The sequence below is a fragment of the Eupeodes corollae genome, chromosome 1 (assembly GCF_945859685.1).
Source record: "Eupeodes corollae chromosome 1, idEupCoro1.1, whole genome shotgun sequence".
NCBI lineage: Eukaryota > Metazoa > Arthropoda > Insecta > Diptera > Syrphidae > Eupeodes > Eupeodes corollae.
In genome coordinates, this window is record NC_079147.1 from 202,551,604 (window position 1) to 202,572,264 (window position 20,661).

The window sequence follows — 20,661 nt, forward strand, 5'->3', positions numbered from 1 at the left end:
GCTTATTTCAATAAGGTACAACTGACCATTAAAAAAAACTTTGATCTATTGAGCTAAGACGACAAACAGTCAAGCGTTTGCCTTGTAATTTGGTAATCGTCATAGCGGGTTCTTAAATCCATCGGAATCATTGGAATCTTCAGAAAGACAACTACATAACTCATCTTTAAATTATCCTTCCAGTATCGTCGCGTGAGTCAAATTATACTCATATTTTGTTCATATCAACAAGCTTCATCCATTTCATAATTTTGGTTAGCTTAAAATTTTAGGCATGATGATACCGAGCCCGACTTCTGTTGTAAATTTTAAATTGCTATGGTGAACCAGGCATTTCTAAGAAGTTAAAGCCTTTTTTCGACCCTTGCGTTACTGAGATATTACGTTAAAGTAAGCTTCCTGGAGGATACGAAGAACAGTACTTTAGCTGACTTATGAGTCAAAGTACTGCTTTAAATTTGACTATTGTATCGAAAAAATACTGCTGTATGGCATTTTTCTTCAAGTGTTCATAATAGTATTTATCAGATTGACTAATATGTACAGTGAATGATTTTTAGTATTTAGAAGAACGGGTATCTGAAGAACTAATTTTAAATGTTGTTTCAAAACATTCATATTTTTATAACTACGAGTACTTGTGTAAGAAATTCTAAAATCTAAACCAAATGTTTTTAAATTGTTTTTCATTTTTCTTCATTTAAAATTTAATTTCAGATTTTTGAAATAAACTATTTAAAACTAATTAAATTTTATTCTCTCAATACATGTACTGCACTGAGACAAGAAGATGATCTAGACACGAGAAGACTCCTGCCTTCTCAATTTAATATTCAAACTATAACACACTATATTAAACACTTATATATTAAACAGTGTTTTTTTGCTATGTTACATAAAATATTTATTTGTATGAGCAATGTTAACAACATTCTTTTCAATTAATAATTTTGAATTTAGCTACTTTGACATTACGTTTTTTCCTCACATACAAGTAGTTATACCTATCGAAATAGGTCCATAAAAATGCGCATGCTCTTGGTTTTTGAAAAGCCTTTCGTTATATTAATGTTAAATTGGTTTAGATGTCACATTAGTACACAGTGATGGTATATCAACAAAACAATTAAACATTTCGGGAATAATGATATTCTCAATTTATTAATACAAAAAATACATAGATTGACTAAGTTAATGTTTTTGCTATTCTTTGAATAAATTTTGATACGATTATCTTTTGGTAAGTGAAGTATAAAATTTTTGAAATATGTATACTTCAACGTCATTTGGGCGTGTTCAGAAATATGAAATCTAAATCTACCGAAACTGCGATAATATTACAAAAAGGTAAATCCGAGGCTTGCTTTTATTATCCTTCTATCTTAAAATTCGACTTTCATTTTGTATTAAGATTACGGACTTGACATATTTTCCGTCTGCCGGAAATGACATTATATTTATAAATGTATATATATTCAATATATTAATTAAGTTAAAAATGCGTTACATAATAAATTAGTTTTTAAATTACAATTTCGTGACTTTCATTTAATACCTGAGTATGTTCATGTGTCTTACATTTCTTTATCGTTCCGCACTTCAGCTCTAGTGGCGTGTTGGTTAGAGTGAGTAATATATAATTCAGAAATCTAAACAGACCTAATCTGTCAGAATATTTCACCTTTTAAAAGAAAAAACTTCAAAACGCTGACGTTTAAAGATTAAAAAAGTTATTCATACACATTTTTGTATAAACTTATACATACATATGTTTACACAATAAGTAAACTTACGTTGCGACGTTACATGGATGCTTTATATCAGCCCAGCTTTATTACTCAAAATTTTTGAAATATTTGTAGGTATACCCATTTGCAATATAACTTGTCATATGAACCTCTTCTTTATGAAACCAAGCTGTTCACAGTTTTAATCTAAATTGAAAATTTCTATTTTAACATTTAATTAGTAAAATATATTTGAGTACCTATGTATATCTATGAAAATTAAGTTGTTTTAATAGCGTTTACCTACTGGACCGGAACTTAGAAAACCCTCATTTAAAAAGCTTATTTTAAGGCATTCTACCACTTTCTATCAATTTATCCAGATATTCCTTCTTTATTCAATGAAACTCTATTGATTGATACAGATGGTATTACATATTGAAAAAAAAAAACACCATATGAAAATACTACGCGGTACCTATCTTGTTTTGCTTAAGTATGTAGCTGACTAGGAGTTCTTTCTATGTGTGTGTGATAAAATGAGGAGTTCATTATATTTTTGCGTTGTTGGAATTCACATCTTATTGACATTACAAGATCAAGAACAATGTAAAAAAAATGGGTTTTGGAGAATTGCTATCTTCAAAGAGAGCGGTTTTGGCATAAACATTTATCAATGCTTGCATTTAGTTGGCTATTTGCTGGGCTACAGCTGAGTATCTCGAAAATTTTCGATTAGAGCTTTGTTTTCATAAACAAAAATTAGCTTGAAATTTGATTTTGACAAAAGATGGTTTGTGTATAAACTGCTTTTCCCATGCGATGACATCAACACAAACCTATCCGAATGGAATTGAATTCATCCCTAAACGCGACCAATATTTATGGTTACGTTCAGAGAAGAAATACAAATTTAACAACCAAATTTACTAATTTGTTATTTGTTGTTGTGATTACAAACAATTTTTTTTAAACATTCTAATGTGTTATCAATTTAAATAAATTGTTAGATCGAGTTATAATCACTTGATATTTTTAAATACAAATTTGAATTAATATCATAGATTTTATTATTACTGAAATTCAAGAAGAACGGAAAAAAAAGTTGTTTTTTTGTTATCAAATTCCTATTAAAACCCGAACATGTTTAAAACTGAAACTTGAAGATTTGTTAGAGATTCCTCTCGCTATCGCTGCGGTTCGTTTCAGTTCGACCTTTTAAATTCGGCTAGCGTCGTATTTCCTTATCAACGAATTCGCGGAGAAAAAAGTTCTTCTAATATTCCAGTGATTTGGAACTTTTGGCTTGACTTTTTCTTCCTATATTCCAGTGATTTAACAGCTTTCCTAAAATGTTGTTTTGTTTTGATTGAATTTGTAAAATTTGCGGTGATTTATTCAAAATTTTATATTTTATTGTGGATTGTAGATAAATTATAGGAGAATTAAAATAAAGCGAACTCACATTTTTATATAAATATAATCAAGAAACACTCTTTCGCCTGTGAATCCCAAAAAAAAAACTGTTAGATTTCAACTCGCAACCAAACATTACGACATTTCAAATTCGCTTTCGAGGTCGAAAGCCAAAGCAATAATTGGAAAATGCCAAACTCGCTAGCAAAACGAATCACCGCGTATCCCATAAACAGGCATCTCTGTAGTAGACATTTAAAGCCCTTTTTAAGGGCCAGTTCCACGACATAGAAGTCAAGTCACAGCTTAGCAACTTGGATCCTCTAATCAGCAGATGCAATTCATATAAGTGTTTCACAATTAGCTGGTATTTCTAAATAGAAGTGGTAAAAGTGGTCTCCTGAATGCAAAGATGTTCTTAATTTCATTTTTTAACCAAAATGAATGTTTTTTGATATCCTAAAGGATTAATTTGATAAGTTTTTTTGTTTAGTATTGAGAAGCCAGGAAGAAGTCACATATTTCAAATTATAAAAAAAGTACAAAATGGGAAACCTAATAGAATCTTTGTAATAGACCTGATATAAGTGAACATAATGAGCGGTTTTGCAGTTTTTTTCACAACTCTCATTTGTCACTTCTCAATTAAAACATTGAAAAATTGGAATCACTAACAATTAGGTACAGTATCCATGGCGTGATAGTTAGTAGGACTGTCAAAACTTTTTATTTACTCAACTAATTTTTACTCGTACTTGTCTTCTAAACCGGCCAAAACTGAACAAATAGAAGAATGCAACTTTCTATAAAAAAATTCATGTATGTATATTTTTGTCTTTTCTTTAGAAATGAAAAAAAAAAAAAAAACAAAAGTAAAAGATCTGGGATATGGCTAGGGCTGATAAGAAGTTTATGTTGAAGCTGTTGGCAGAGAGGGGACAACAATTTCCTAGAAGGTCAAGAGAATCCAAAGGCAGCTTATCAAGTAGCAGTTAAACTAAAGAGTTCGAGTTCAGAACCTGTGAGGCCAAGGAAACTGCAAAAAGAAAATATACAAAAACCAAAAGATTAAAATATGTTACCTATTTCCCGATTTCTTAGAATATAATCATTTTGTTGAATCATTAGTGCTATTTCAGAAATTGTGGTGGAGAAATCTTGATGGCGGATTCGTGTTTTCATATCTTCAAAATCGATTAGCTTTCCATTTGGCTTAAAAGTTATTTTTCAACTAAACATCATTCCCCGAATACGCTTTGAGAGCTCTTCAAAATGTTTCAAAATGTTAATAATAACAAACGCAAAAATAAAATACAAATTATTATTAAATGCAATAAAAAATTCTTTACAAGGTATATCAAGCGGGCAGATCAGCCGCGCAATGATTCTCTTTGGATACGTAATCATCACATTTTCTGTTGTTCCCTTGCTTCTTTGCTTTCCGCATTAAAAAAAAAACACCTATAGAGTCCATCACATATTATTTTATTACACAGAATTAAGTAGCAATAGAACCAGATAATTGGTAATAAAAAGTTGGTGGTCAGAGAATTTTTTTTATAGAAACAATTGTCATAATTTTTGAAACAGCTGATATAAATATGGGAGGAGAGGAATAAGCAATGAAAACGACTTGGAAATTGTAGACATTTAAATTAGAATAATTGAAGAATCGTGTCCTTCCATGTTTGCTTTTGTGAATAACCCAAAGCGAAGACGGTAGAAATTAAAGTATTGTTCCAATATGATCCACTGTGCTTTCTGGAATAGCCCTACAGTTATTTTTCCCGAAAGCCAGGTATACTTAGAAAGCTTTATTGCGCTTATATATTTTTATTAAATATCTTTTATTACACGAATGTAATACAATTTACGAGATTTGATATAATGAGATTTGAAATAATAAAAACAATGTTCTTTTTCAAGTATGATTATGAATAATATAAAGTTAGTGATAGAAGGAAAAACTACTAATCTTTCCACTTTTGTGTTCTATTTTTCTTAAACGTGTAAATACCAACAAAAAAGTATTCGCATACTTAATCCATCTGAGATTAAACACAACCTATAAAATCCTAATCCCAAAATAAATGTATTCATTCACTGAACGCTGCCACACATTCTGTCAGTTTAGGAAACCCTTAAAAAGAGACAAAAGTTTATCTCAGTCCATATCCGCATATAGCTGTTCCACAATTCTTGCGAGAATGATGCCATTATATTCATACGTGAAATTCTTGTATCTTGTGGATAAAAGTTGTGGCGGAGATTTAAAAAAATTCAAGTAAAAACCTATTTATAAATAATTTGTTGCTTGTTACATTCGTGAAAATATGTCTCATTATAAGTTCATCCTCATTCAATAAAATCAAAAGCAATATCTAAGGCGAGTCAAAACTTTGTTTATTTATAAAAAGTATGTGTTAATTGAAGAAAAAAGTATTTTGATCTATCCATAATTTTATTTGTTCGCCCCTGAAATTCTAACGTACAATTAATTACAAATAAATGCCAACTAAATCAACCCAAACTTGAATAAAACAATTAAAATATAGACGAAAAATATCTCTTTACTTTTAACCAAATAAAAAGTTCCCTTTATTGCTTATTTTGTAAAGATAATCTTTTCTATTTTCACGACCGAATAATTTTTCTGTATTTCATAGATACATATATAAAAACCAGATTGCAGTTACCTACTCCATTACCATTAGAAATCGAGGACGGCAATTTGTTTGAGTGCAAAGAAAAAATCGAATTCGAATCATATACTGCCAAATTTCAGCTTGGGATTGGATTGAAAGGTATGTACCTACAATGTACATATGTATCTAGGTACATATTAATTAAAAAGTTACGTTTTTTCCAAAATATTTATAATTTATCGGAAAAATAAACTTCCTTCGCTTCCAATTTTGGTCATTTGTGTTTTTGGCACTTGGAATGAATACAAATAGAAAAAGTTTGATTGATTTTCCCAGTTTCTTGAAGGTGATTCTGATTACTACTGTACTTATCAGAGGATATTGGAATGGAGCTTGGTTGAAATTTGACGTACGAATAATTTGACTTTCGTATTAATAATTGATTGGTGTACTAAAAATTGTGCACAAAATTCTCAATTACAAAGCATTATTAAGGAAAATATGTTGTCTTATTTTTGTCTTAACTAAGTAAGACAGGCAGGTACCTTGTACCTACTTCGTATTGTTTTTGGAAAAAGTGAGGTAGGTAGGTGGAATTTATTTACATACAGTTCACACCTACTTGATAAACATATACTTAGTTTTAGGTATGTTATTAATTTTACTCATTCAGTAATATCTAAAAAAATCCTAATGAAATAATCTCAAACGACTGTACAAAATCTCATTGTGTTAACACTTTCGTGGAAATTACTTTTAAATGAAAAGTTTAGTTGACATTAAGATTTGCAAATAACTGAGAAGATCATTCTGGACACTATTGCATAATATGTATTTATAATTATTTTAAGAAGAGGTCGTATATTGGAATTTTTTTTCGAATACCTACCAAGATTTTTTCAAATGAAAGGAAGTGTTCAATATCTCAAAACTGAATCTGATAAATTACGGAAAAAAGGATAGCTTAATAACCTTATCCTGCCAACCTCACAGATGTCTCAGAAGTCACGAAAATCCCAAAGAACACTAGCTTTGGGAGAGTTTATTCCAAGACCTCATGGTTTCTTGAAACATTGTTAAGTCATTTTTAATTAGTTTAGATTCATCTGGACAAATTGTCAAAACAAATTAATTTTATTTTCCTCCATCTTATAAAATTAAAATAGTTCTATTTTTTAGTAGTTTCTATTTTTGTTCTCTCAAAATGTAAACATAGTTACATTTTGGTTAATATCGGCAAAACGGCAGCCGCGACCATTCGATTATGCATAATAAAAGTACTATGCCGTTAATATGCCAAATATCTCATCTTTTAGCTCTTGAATTTTGCTAGCATATTGAAGTACACATTCACTTTTTAATAACCCTAAAAAAATAGTAAACTACATTCAAAGGCGCCAACCCATAAACCACATACAAAAGTCACCCACTCTGTGGGTTCATTGGTTTTCCGACAATTAAGGTTGGATCACCATTCGCCCAAATGCCGCAGTTCTTCTTATTGACGAATTCACTGAGGTGATTGATGTATGATGTGCCTCATCACTGAAGATGATTTCCTTCGAAAATTGATCTTCAACTTTGCCATTTCTTGGCACCTTTCTGATTATTGACGACGCTTGAAATGGTCAAGAGACTTTAGTTCTTGAGTCAATTGCACCTTGTAAGTTGTAAGCTTATAAATGCAAGTCTTTATGCACAACTTTCATCTCAGACGATCGTGCAATTGTTGGGACGACGACGCACAGTGGTTCGGTTTGTATGGGAGAGCGGAAAAAAGTCTGTAAAATCTGAACGGTTCAACGGATTTAAATAAAATTTGGCATACATGTTAAGATTAGTCTTATACATATTTGGACAAAATTTGGTTGAAAAAAAAAATTATAAACAAAGTTATTGACATTTTTCTAAAATTTTAGGGTTTTTGATTTTTGTATGGGAGAGCGGAAAAATTTTTGTAAAATCTGAACTATTAAACAAATTTTAATGAAATTTTTAAATCATTTTAAGATTAGTCTTATACATGCTTGGTCAAAATTTGGTCAAGAAAAAATTATTAGAAAAAAAGTTATTGGAATTTTTCTAAAATTTTAGGGTTTTTGATTTTTGTATGGGAGAGCGGAAAAAAGTCTGTAAAATCTGAACTTCTAAACGAATTTTAATGAAATTTTAAACACATGTTAAGATTAGTCTTATACATGCTTGGTCAAAATTTGGTCAAGAAAAAATTATTAGAAAAAAAGTTATTGACATTTTTCTAAAATTTGAGGCTTTTGATGTTATATTTAAATAAAAGTTTTTTTTTAAGTAAAATCTTAACTTTTTTATTTTGAACAAAATATTATTACTAACTATGTATATTATAAAATTAAATAAATAAATAGATAAATACATACAAAAAATAAATAAAAAACAATTATGAAGTAGTAATTTTATGACGCTAAAATGAGATTTTTAGCGTCTGCGCTGATTGGAAGTATTTTCTTTTTTGCCTGTGGCCTTAAACCTGTTATTATTGGATCTGAGGATATGAGTATGTGATGCATCACATCTTCATTCGTCGCAATTCGGCTGCATTTTCTCGAATGAAACCTGCGGTAGGCTTTATAATCCTTATTTCGGCATTCTTGGGCTTCCTCGGAGAGCGATCCAACAGGAAATGCACAGCTTTTAATTATTTCTTCTCCATGGATCAAAATCTTATGTACGGTTGCTGGCATATTGTACCATTTATATTTCTCAACAAACAATTCAGCAGTTTCCCACATGTAAGCTGCACTTTTTTTTAAATCTAATTTTTCATTCGACGTTATTACTTCAAGGACAACAGCAAACCGCCGAATTAGGGATTCACTAACTCCAGTGATTTCTGAAGTCATGGTTGGATTTGCAAAAAATCTTCTGGAGGTGTTGCCGTCATTACTTGTCCCCGTACCTTGTTTTACAAGATCGACAATGATGATCAATACTGACTTTTTTTTAATTTAATCCTTTATATATATAGATTTAAGTAAGAGATTTTATTCTAATAAGACAGGTAATACAAAATTACGCAATACACAACAAAAACAAAGCAATAAAACTTTAAAAATAACACCTTTTTTATTTCTACCTGCCCTACTTTTAGCAAAAAACTAAAAAAATAAAGGATTATCCCTAATCCTTTTCTTTATTTTTTTTAAGCTCTATCATATAATTTAAAATATCATAAAACTATATTGCCTTTCGTGTGTTCTTTCCAAGAAAATTGAGTTCAAAGTTGAAAAAAATTTCCGGGCAGAAATAAATGGTTTCGCAAAAATCGAAATTCTCAGACCTGTGTCAATGTATTAATTTTGTTTTATTTTTAAAATAAAGTTTGACATTTTTTCTTAAAATAATGGGCTTAACCAGTTCATTCTGACAATTAATAACGAAGAAATCAAACTTTTTGGTAAACACCACCGTCAAAACGCAGTTTTTTGAAATCCGATTCAGTGAAACATTTTTGATCATAACTTCCACATCTGCACGTATCTGCAGCTGATTTTTTCTGTGCTTTTACATAAATGCATGGAGCATATGCTGGCATACTTACTTTCTTGGAGTCTTTTGGAGCTTTTTTTTGAAATCAAAAAGTTTAAAAAAAACACATTTTTTCCTAGTACTTAAGCTTCAGACTACTTATATAGAAGGTATCTTTTATAAATAATCATTTTTTTTTATTTTAGATAATCGAAAATAGACCAATTAAATTATTTAAGAAGCTAGAGAATTTATTTAAAGGAACTTCGGAAAAAAACATCTCAAAATTTGTTGAAAATACGGTTCGCGATTTGAGTAAAATTATTTTTCAACTTTGAGGGCTTGTAAATCAGAACATACAATATATATGTTGAAAAATACTTTTAAATCATACGCTCTGGTTATATAAGAGTACTTAAACATAAAATTTAAAAGGATAAATATAACTTCTTAAAAAGACTTTTTTCCGCTCTCGCACCACTGTGCGACGCGGACGCCGACGACGAGTTGAGGTAAACGGCTGTTCAGCCACACTATGCACTGGTGTTTTTGCAGCTCCTACAGATCCGATTGTACTCACATTTGAACGATTAAATTGAACGAAAAATCAGGAAGGCCACGATATGCGTTTTGTTTTGAACGCCTAAACAACTTACGTGTTGCGTATCTTTTCATGGTTCAAATTGAATTATTTTGAAATTGAAAAATTATCAAATGAAATGCAAAACAAAACTTAACGTTTATATTTATTACAAATAAAAATTAAATTTAAATTATGTTTTTGTTTTATTTTTAGGGCGACGCAATTCCAAATAGCATGGCTTTGAATATGGCTGTTCCCTTACCCGGTATTGGAGGCATATCGTCAATGTCTCCAATCAGAATGGAGTGCTGGGATAATTTAAAAATGATGGTATCACCAATTGGAAGTGAATCCAGCGGTGTTAGTTCCTTGGATTCAGAAGATATAAAGGTTTGATAAATGATATTAATTAAAATTTGTTATTTATTTATTTCATTATAAAAATCGTAAAACGGGGTACACATAAACAAAAAAGTGATAACAGTTATATTCCTTCGACTTAATAAATTGAGATGATTTCGCAAAAATAAATACAATGTTGTTGAATGCTTAGCATTTAACTAGTTACCAGTTTTGGAAAATATAGTTAAGTCATTTTCAAATGATTTAACTTATGGGAAAGGAATCTATTTATATATATTTTTATTATACAATTCCTACTTTTAGAATTACTATATGTATTATGTTAAAAATATAAATAGTTGTTTTAGTTTAATATATTAAATTAAACTATAAAAAAGAAATTTTAGATGAGACCTAAGATCTAAAAATATCTATCATACAAAAATCCATTGTGGTTACTCAAATACCCATGGTTAAAATATTCGTTTAAACGCGTTTTGCTCATTATCTCAATAAATACAAAATGTCGCTTGAATTTTTGTTTTCAAGTAGTAAAACTACAAACCCGGTTTTATACAAAACAGCATCTGAACACGTCGGAAAAATCTAAACGTAATGACAAAAATCTAAACTTACTACAAGGTTTTTCAACATAGACGTTGAAACAGAATAAAACAAGGTGTGTGTGAGGTATAAACAAAATTATTTTTGTTATTTCAAAGGCGCATGTATGCCATTAAGTGTGGAATATGACATCATTCAAATGCCCGCCTCGGCTTCTTACAATGGCACGGATCCGAGTGGTCTTTTCAATGACTCTTTCCAATAGATACGGTTGAATTTGAGCGATGGCATGTGTTCTGTTCACCTTTAGGGCATCGGTCGATTATTGTTTATTTTCATAGACCTGGGACTTCAATAAACCCTACGGGAAAAAGTAGCGTGGTCAAATCGCATGACCTTGGTGACCAATTCACATAACCCCTACATCACCAATTCACAACCTTAACATCAAATCCTTCATACAAAATGTCAATCGTGGCGTTTGATATGTGTCACGTAGGGCCGCCTTGATGGAACTGCATGTCATCTAGGTCCCTATGGTTGAATTTGGGCCATAAGAAATTAGCTATCTTCCTTATGTAGCACTCGTTGTTGACGAGTAAAAAAGTACGGACAAATTACGCCTGCCCAAAATGCACACCTAACGGTGGCTTTTTGGGGATGCATTATCACTTGCGTGGATTGGTACCGTCTCTGATACGGCAATTTTGCTTGTTAACACAGCCATTCATCTAAAAATGCTTCTCGTCAATAAAGATGATTTTTCGGCCAAAATTGGGGGCCGTCTTCCAAACAATTCAAATCCTAGTCAGCGAACAAACGCCGTTGTCTATGGTCATGAACTTTGAGCTTGTGGGTCAGTTGGATCTTGTACGGATCTTTACTTAACCCGTTGTCTTAAATTTGGAAACCAAACGTTGAAGAGTCGACTGTGAATGGCCACCACGTCTACCGTAAAATGGGTGCAATGCGCGCAACGTTTCCGTTAACGAACACTTATTTTGATAATAAATTTTTTTCGTTTGAACATGCAAGAATTTCCAATATTTAATTCTAAACAACAATGGCGCATACACTTATAAAATATTAATTAATTTTATAAACCTACTTTAACGCTAAAGCACTTGTCTAACTTTAAGAGCAAATAATTGCTTCTAAAAGGTGAAAAAAACCCGTGACCTCTCGATCTGCATCGAAATTCTCTACCATCGTGCCCGTAAAAAAACATACAAATGCGCTAAATCGCGTTGAAAAACTTCATTGGTTATAAAAGATGTTTAAATTGGGTTAGGTTCGATGTCCCGGTTTTTATATTCCAGATTTTGAAACCCCGTTTTTTATAATCCTGCTTTTTATAATCCCGATTTTTTGTAATCTCGCTTTTTGTAACCTCGTTCCTTATAATCCCGTTTTTATTATCCCTAGAAAATTATTATACTATTAATTTTATTGTAAACTTTAACAAAACATATACAAAAATATAAAGTATTCTTTTAAAACAAACTCAAATCAATTAACAAAGTCAGCGATAGCGACAAAACCGTTATCGAGAGGTAGATTTGCTGTAGGATGCATATTGTTTATGCAAGAGTGAATGTTTATGTACATTAAAAAAAAAGACGGTATTATTTTATTTTAGTCGAGTAATTTAACATAAAAATATTTGATTCATATTGTTATTTAGCTTAATGCACATATTTTGTAAAAAAAGGGGTTTTCGGAATTTGACTGGATTTTAAAAAGCGGGATTGTAATTGTACGGGATTTTGTACAAGTGGGATTTTAAAAGACGGGATAATCGGTATTTTAGAAGATTTTAAAACTTTTTTCGGGATTTTTAAAACCGGGATTCAGATACGCTCCCATTTAAATTGTTTAAAATTAAGACACATTTTCTAAATAAAGTACTGCTTTAAATACAGTCGACTTTATTGCTTAAACGAGAACTATTTTAAAAGGGAGCGTATAGAAATCCCTCTTTTTAAAATCCCGTCTTCTATAATACCAATTTTTTTAAATCCCGTCTTTTAAAATCCCGCTTATTCGAAATCCCGATCAATTAGAATCTCGGGTATCTCGGGTCCGGGTGTCGTTCCTGATTGGTCATCTTTCTCATTAATTGGTTAGGGTGGCTGGCGACTTTGGTGATTATCTTCCTTGCTGCCTGTGCAAGGAAGTGGTCAAGTGCCTTGATTTAAGCTTCTATGATTACTATAGTGCTTCTGTCGTTGACGGTCGAATTGTAGATCGGTGCATATCCTTAGTATCGTTGGTTTACTTAATCCAGTTTTCTTCTTCAAGAGAGGATGCACTCGATGGAGTGCGATGTTGGCTTTTGTTATCACAGCCTTAGAGTGAGGGTTGAAGCGCAGCAGCTCATTGAATTGTATTCCCAGGTATTTGGCGTTTTTCTTGGCTTTAATCCTTGATCCATCCGGGAACGTAAGAGCAAGGTTTCGGGCCACTGCCGCCGATCTACAGCGGCTGTTGTTGGTAACGGGTTTCCGAAAGCATACCAGTTCCGATTTGGAGGTATTTATCCTTATTCCCCACTTCTGGTAGTACTCGTAAAGTCGGCTTATGTGTGCTTCTACTCTTCGGGCTGCGATTGTAGGAAACATGAAGGACGAATCGGTGAGTGAGTCAGCCGCAAACAGCAGGTTCTCGCAATCCGTTGGCACTGGCTGGTCAGATGTCATCAGGCTGTAGAGGAACGATCAAAGTTTCGATTCTTGGGTGACCCCAGCCCTTACGTCTCTAATCGTTGACTTGCAACTATCTATTTCTACGAAGAATTTACTGAAAGAAAGAAAAGAAAACAATATTTTTATTATTGGCTGTGGGATATTAAAAATTCGGAGGTTATGGATGCGGGCCTCAATCCATACGCTGTCGAAAGCTTTCTTAACATCCAGAAAGCATCCAACTTTGGCTCGGTGGCTATTGAGAGCAACGGTCACGTCGGACTGAAACTTGTGCATGGATCGTTGAGTGAGCTTGTCGGAATCCAAACTGCATGTCGAGGATGATGCTATGCTCGTTGCAGAATTTCTTCAGTCTCCTTAAAATGACTTCTTCCAGAATTTTGCTGATGTTGTTGAGGAGTTAGACAGGCCTGTAGTTGGCGATCATATTGGTACTGCCTTTCTTCGGAATTGCCACTACTTTGGCTGTCTTCCACTTTTTTAGAAAGTAGCTGGTTTTAATGCTGTTATTTATGATAATAGTGAAGATTTTGTTCTTTAAATACGAGGGAAAGAAAGTAAAAAGAATTGTCTTAAAACGTCGAATCTTAAATATGAAAAGATTTGGTAAAATTTACGACGGTATTCATAAGTGCGGTAAAATATGGTGACTAATTTAAAATTCGTCTTGATTACATTAAAAAGTGCAATAATAATAAATAAGCGCCACTTTTGAGGCATATTTTTTTTTACTAAGCTGAAACGGAAATATTTAACTTTAAATGCTTTAATATTGATTTTCACAAACCTTTTAGCATCTACCTCTAATATTTTAGACGAATCACGAATCCTCATCCGATCGATCACCCTCTCTCTTTCTTTGTTTTCATTGTACTGAAATCAAATAGTTATGACAAATAATTTAAAAAACTAAACTAAATAAAACTACATATATCAATTTATCTGAGAACCTAAAAGTCAGACTTGTTGGACAGAAAAAGAACTGGTATTACTCTCATTCTTATTTTATACATAGTATCAAATGAAAGTAGAGAATTGAAAGTAGAATAGAAAAATATCGAAACTAACATAAGTTTCGATATTCTTATACTCAATTATTTGTTTTTCCATTTTATTCACTGCAAATCATAATCGCTTGATGCTCAATAGTAAATAAGTAACAACGTTAATAAAAATAAAAAAATTTGTATTGTTTGTTTTTTTTTTCCAATTACCATTATTCAACATTAAATATAATAATCTAGTTTACGAATCATAAAATGCTTTTGTAAAACTGAAAATTTAATTTAATTTGATTTTATTTCAAACAGATTACACCGACAGCACAAAAACGACCAGAAGCAGTTAAACGGGAATTACGAATTTACTACAATGGCCGTAATGTTTTAGATCTTTATAACAACTTGGAAACAAACTCATCGACCTGGAATTTTCGGTACTCTCATCTGCCTGAAAAGAATAATATATCTATGTTTTGGGCCAATCGATCGCTATATAATCGACTAGGACCAAATGGTCTCACTCCTGTTTACACGATAAGCAAATGCGAATGCTGTGATTTTCAATTTACAAGTGATTGTCCTAATAGTTACTTAAGTGAAACATCTCTTGTTTTGTCTTCTACTACATCATCCCCAATGATGTTTACGACCGCTTCTTCCACTAAAAGGGCGGAATTTCGTCCACCAAAAGCGGCTTTGTCTGTTACACCAACATTAAATTTGTCATCTGGTTTTAAACATCATCATCAACAACAACAACAACAACTTAGAGAACACAAAAATTGTCCCGAACCTACTATAAATAAACAATTCATCAATCAAAATAAACCTAAGATAAGTGACATGTTTTCCACTAAAAACAACGGACTTTTCGGCGCAAACAACAACAATAACAATGGTTATTTTAACAATATAAATAAATTCAACAATGGTATTTGTAGCACTAAAACTATGGCAACAACTGATTTATCACAGTTAGCATCCAATCTAGTTTCCATGAATTTTTCTAATTCTACCTCTTATACACCCCCATTAATAAATTATGGTAATAATGTCGTCCATAACAATGATTACAATGAAACAATGTTGTCAAAGAACTCTAAATCTAATGTACCTATGCCTACTACAAACTTATTTAATAATAGTTCAATTAATTTAGCAAACTTAAATACTCCTGTTGCAAGTGCAAATTATAGTTTTCAAGATAACAATATTTTTCCAAACAATATTCATCCTAATCAAATTCATTCAGGTAACTCTGTCGGCAATAAATCTCAATCATCTTCATCAAATAATTTGTTTTCGCTTTTTAACTCCAACAACAACAATAATAACAATAACACAAACAATTCAGTCAATAATGCATTCAGTGCCAACGTCGAAAGCAACACTTTCATAAATTCTTTTAACAATCCAATAAATAATAATAATAGGAACAATATTGGAAACAATCCTCTAACAGTGAACTCTCAAAATTACGGAAGAATGTACAAATATTTTTAAGACCAATTCGTGGCGTTCTAAAAAAACGCATTTGTCCATAAACTGATATTAAAGAATTAATTATAAATGATGTTTTATAAGAATTTAAATATTACACAACTGATATCACATTCGTGTCCTAAGTTTTTTTTTTAAGATAAACTATATAAATGTACATAAGAATGTGTTTACGATCACATGATCTATGTTTAGCTCAGAAAGTGAAGAAATAAATTGTAATAATGTTCCGTTTATAGAATTAGTCACACTAATTCTGACACTGAAGAACGGTACATTAACCAACTGTTTATTTTATATTTTTTAATTAATATTTTGATGCTTTTTGCCATTAGTTAAGTACATAAGTGTATAACGCATCGATTAAAACAAAACAAATTAAGGCTTTTAGCGAGGTGTTATGTTTCTTAAATGTGATAGTTATTTTTCCAATACCAAAAGTAAATTGTATAATTTTGAAAGACTTTTAAATTTAAAACTCTAAAACAAAAATCACAAACTATGTTATTTATTATATGTATTTTTATGAAGGGAATTAAAAAGAACTTATTTTCCGATTACCGTCCTTAACAATTATATTGTAGGTATACAATATTTATCTATCACTTCATTGCCCCACCATGTGATTGCCATTGTTTTTGAGATTTGTAATGTAGAACCGTTTTACTTACTAAGCAAGAACAGAAAGTAGGTACCTACAGGTATTATTTTATAAGGTCAGAATATCTAATGAATTGAATTTTTTGTTTTGCTTTTTGTTTACTTAAATCAATAATTCACATTTAAAATGGTTGAGTCATTGAGTCATTTAAATGCATAATAGTACTTATTAATTATCAATCGCACAATTCAATTTAAAACAATTAAAACAAAATATATTTTATGTTTAAATTCTCTTATAAGACAAATGACACAACTTTACTGTTAGTTTCAAACATTTAATTAGAAAATTGAAATTATAGATGATCGATCGAGAGGAGAACATAATTTTCTCCTAAGTAACAAAAAGTCAAACGAATACTTTGCCTAAACAGGGCTAAAGAATGTACTTGTTCTAAATCTTTCATAGCTAATTACTCTCAGTAACATGTGCACCAGTAATGATATTAAATATCGTCAAACTAACAAGTTATGAATGTAAAATCAAGAATTAACACCAAAAGCCAAGAAAGATGTTAGTGGAATGGTATGAAGTGGTGGAACTAAAATCAAATTTTTCACATTAGTTATCGGCTGTACTCTAGGCATACATTTAAATATCGTTTTAGCCAGTGACATAATTTATCCGTTGTTTATATCAAATCTGCCATATTTTAATTAAATTAGTAGGTATGTGTTACTCTTATGACATGAAATGGCTAAAGAATGATAGAAACTACAAAATTTTACTTGCAAGAAAACTCCCTACCGCCACCGATTAACAATTTCTTATCAAATTACATATTTTGTATGCATTTTGATTTTTATCCAAAACTTCCTCAAATTCGTACATTTTTCCATTTAACAGATTATGTTGTTTGAATAAAACTATTTATGTATAAGCTAGAATGATTGTGAAAGGCCTAATATAGTAAAGAATATTGCGGAACTGACCCACTACCATATTGTTGGTAACGACACATAAATCAAGAACTTTTGCTTTGCTTTAGTTTTATTAAGAAACAAATAAATTGACCAAATGGGCTTTGCCGCTAAAAATTCACAACGAAACACACAAAACTTTAAATAATAATAAAAAAAAATCTAACTAAGTTAATCTCCTACTAGAACTTGTTTTTATTAATTTAACTTTATTTTTTGAGTTTCGATTTAACAAGAATTTCGACAATGTGGTAACCATCTTTGCTCATTCTCGTAATTGATTGTTCGAAATTTATCAATCTACGAGATCTTATCTCCGTTTAAATTTAAAAGTTGCTTTCAAAAAGAAAATATTTTACTATATAAATACATTAAATATAAATAATCGGAAAGCACCGAAGCAATGAATATGTACCTAAGTATTAAATTTAATGATATAGTTCAAAACAAATTAAAAACTTAACAGCCAATCAGAACATTATATTAATTATGTATCTTCTTTACTAGTTTAAGGCATGAAGTTGGTTTTTAAATTAAATTCGTGTTGTTATTGTTGTTTATTTGTCGTGCTTTTTTATACTTCTTTATTTGTTTGAAGTGCCACTAGTTTGCAGGTTATTTTGAATTTTATTTGAAAATCAAAAAGAAAAACTATAAAAGCCTTTTAAAGCCAAAATTATATATAATGTTCATGCATATGTACTTGCACGTACATAAAATCTCCAAATATAAAATATTTGCATTAATATACATATACTAAATACTTATGTGGTTGTTTGTAAGAAATAAGAATGAAATCCCAAGTGCTTGTTGGCGTAAATAAATAATGTGAAAAGTAGAATTTAAGTATAACATAGTTAGCAATTTAAAATGCAAAGTAATTACTCAGAACGTAAGAAAATCGCAAACACATGGCTTTTTGATAATATGGAATCCAAAAAAGTGAAATGTTTGCATATTATTCCCGTATTATACAGTTCTGAGTATGTAATCATATTCATTTGATGAAAAAGTTATTTTGTCCGTAACAACAATGCCCAGATTTATTTTCATTAAAATTCCCTACAGGCCTGCAGGCCAGTTGAATATCCAATTTTTTTTTTAGATTTTGGACTAAGTAATATTTCTTTTAAAAACACAAAAATCTCCAAGAAAGAAGGACTTGGTCTTTACTATGATCAAATTATTAAAATACATTATCTGTTACGTTATGGACTACTAAAAAATTAATGATGTATGTTACCTTTATTCGTGGGTCGTTGAATCAATTGAGACTTATTATGATACAAAATATTATTAGTTAGAATATGAAAGTATGTAAATCAATACATATGGCATTAAACTATTTATCATTTAATTTTATTCATCTTTATGTACCTCCTAAAATTAAGTATTTAAGAATAAACAGATTGGCTCAGAGTGTTTTCATAAATAGTAACACACATAATAATGAAGATGATATCAACATACAAGAAAAAAATGTTTGGTTAAAAATTTATAATTGTTACTTTAAAGCCAAATTAATATTTCTAGTTTTTTTTTTTATTTTAAGGACTATTTACATTTACAAGTTAAAAAGTAAAAGTAGGCTGTTTTTGGAGTAATTTAAAACATACAACAAAACAAATTTTGTTTAACTTTATTTTCTAATTTAATGTTATTTCATTAAGTTTAACAAAACACAAACATATTGCCAAATCAATATCTATCTTAAATTTAAACAAATAATGAATATCAAATAGAAAAAGTTATATTATCTTATCTCGTTTTTGCAAATAAAAAAAAGTCTGTCGTGTTTTCTATCATTGTCAGTCCTTTTCATATAAAAATAAATACCATGATTATTCATAAATTTATCCGTAAAATATTTAAATATATTAACCAAGGCAACTTGTGTATGCCAAAAATTTAAATTTAATTTTGCTTGTGCGTTTTGAAACTATTTTCTCGCTATTTATATTTTGAATGATCGATAAAATTATAATAATAATAATTTATGTGACTAAAATATTTGTGTGTAATTAATTACTAAATTAATAGTATGAATATATACATGGTAATTATATTACAAATCGAATTTAAATATTTTATTAAATAAGACGATCCCACAGTCTCGCAATAAAAATTTATCAAAAGTGTCTAAATTTGTGAAAATAGAAAGTTTTCTGTTAAATATATTTTAAATTGTTGAATTTTAATTATTGATACTTTTAAAGTAAATTATAACATAATGAATTAAATTTTAATTTGTTTGCCCAAAGGCTTGCGTAAGAAAGAAAGAAAGGCAAGGTATATATAAATAAGAAACAGGTCCTGCATTCAACTTGGTTGATAGTTAAATTCTATGTGGGCAATTTTAACAGAAAACAGTATCAAATAATATGACAATCCCTTTGCCAAAGTACAAGACATTCAAAAGTCATAAGAGTACGTCCTAAAATCGATTGTTTAAATAGCAAAAACTCTCCTTTCCACAAATCGCAAGACATAAATGAAAAGGAAAAATTATTTTTCGAAACGAAAGGTAACGGAATTTAATTTTTTCTAGAGTACAAATTTGTGCCTTATTTGTTGAGATAAAGTTTTAAAATAAAACAAAATTGCTACTTAAGAGTTCATTATTTTATCTCACAAACCAAAAAATCTCTGTTCATCAAAGGAGTTACTATGTTTTTGTATTGTTAAAGAGCTAGTATGGTACTTCTTAATTTAGTCATTCCGCCATCTTTTCCATTAATAAAGTTAGTAATGTGAATATCAAAGGTTGTTTTCTAACGTGTTCCAACAGTTCACAAAACTGTATGGTTTAGAAATGAAAATTAAAATACTGTGGAAGATGAAACGATTTAATAATTACAAAAAAAAACAATGACTGTTTGCTGTCATAAATAATAATTAAATTAATAAAATGTAATCGAAAATGTGTATTTTTTCCACTCTAACAATTAACATACTTAATTTGTACATAAATTGCAAGCATATCTTTTTGACACTACAAAGAGTTGTTTGTATTCAAAACGCTAAACCTTATTTAAAACATAAACAAAACAAATAAGAATTAATATTCAAAAAGTGTGAATGTTATGTTTACAT

General features: G+C 30.2%; 1 protein-coding gene across 2 annotated transcripts; it reads left to right on the forward strand.

The window, feature by feature from the left end:
• The first annotated feature begins 5,360 nt into the window (after positions 1-5,360).
• Positions 5,361-19,374, forward strand: LOC129938410 (homeobox protein 2-like). Of its 2 annotated transcripts, none has more exons than XM_056045950.1 (4): positions 5,361-5,559; positions 5,810-5,947; positions 10,089-10,265; positions 14,797-19,374. In XM_056045950.1, exons 3-4 carry the CDS (start codon positions 10,110-10,112, stop codon positions 15,988-15,990), a joined length of 1,350 nt encoding a protein of 449 aa, XP_055901925.1. In that variant the 5' UTR covers positions 5,361-5,559; positions 5,810-5,947; positions 10,089-10,109; the 3' UTR covers positions 15,991-19,374. The 2 variants fall into 2 exon arrangements, with proteins under 2 accessions (XP_055901925.1, XP_055901926.1); XM_056045951.1 differs by having other exon boundaries at positions 5,373-5,427.
• Positions 19,375-20,661: the final 1,287 nt, after the last annotated feature.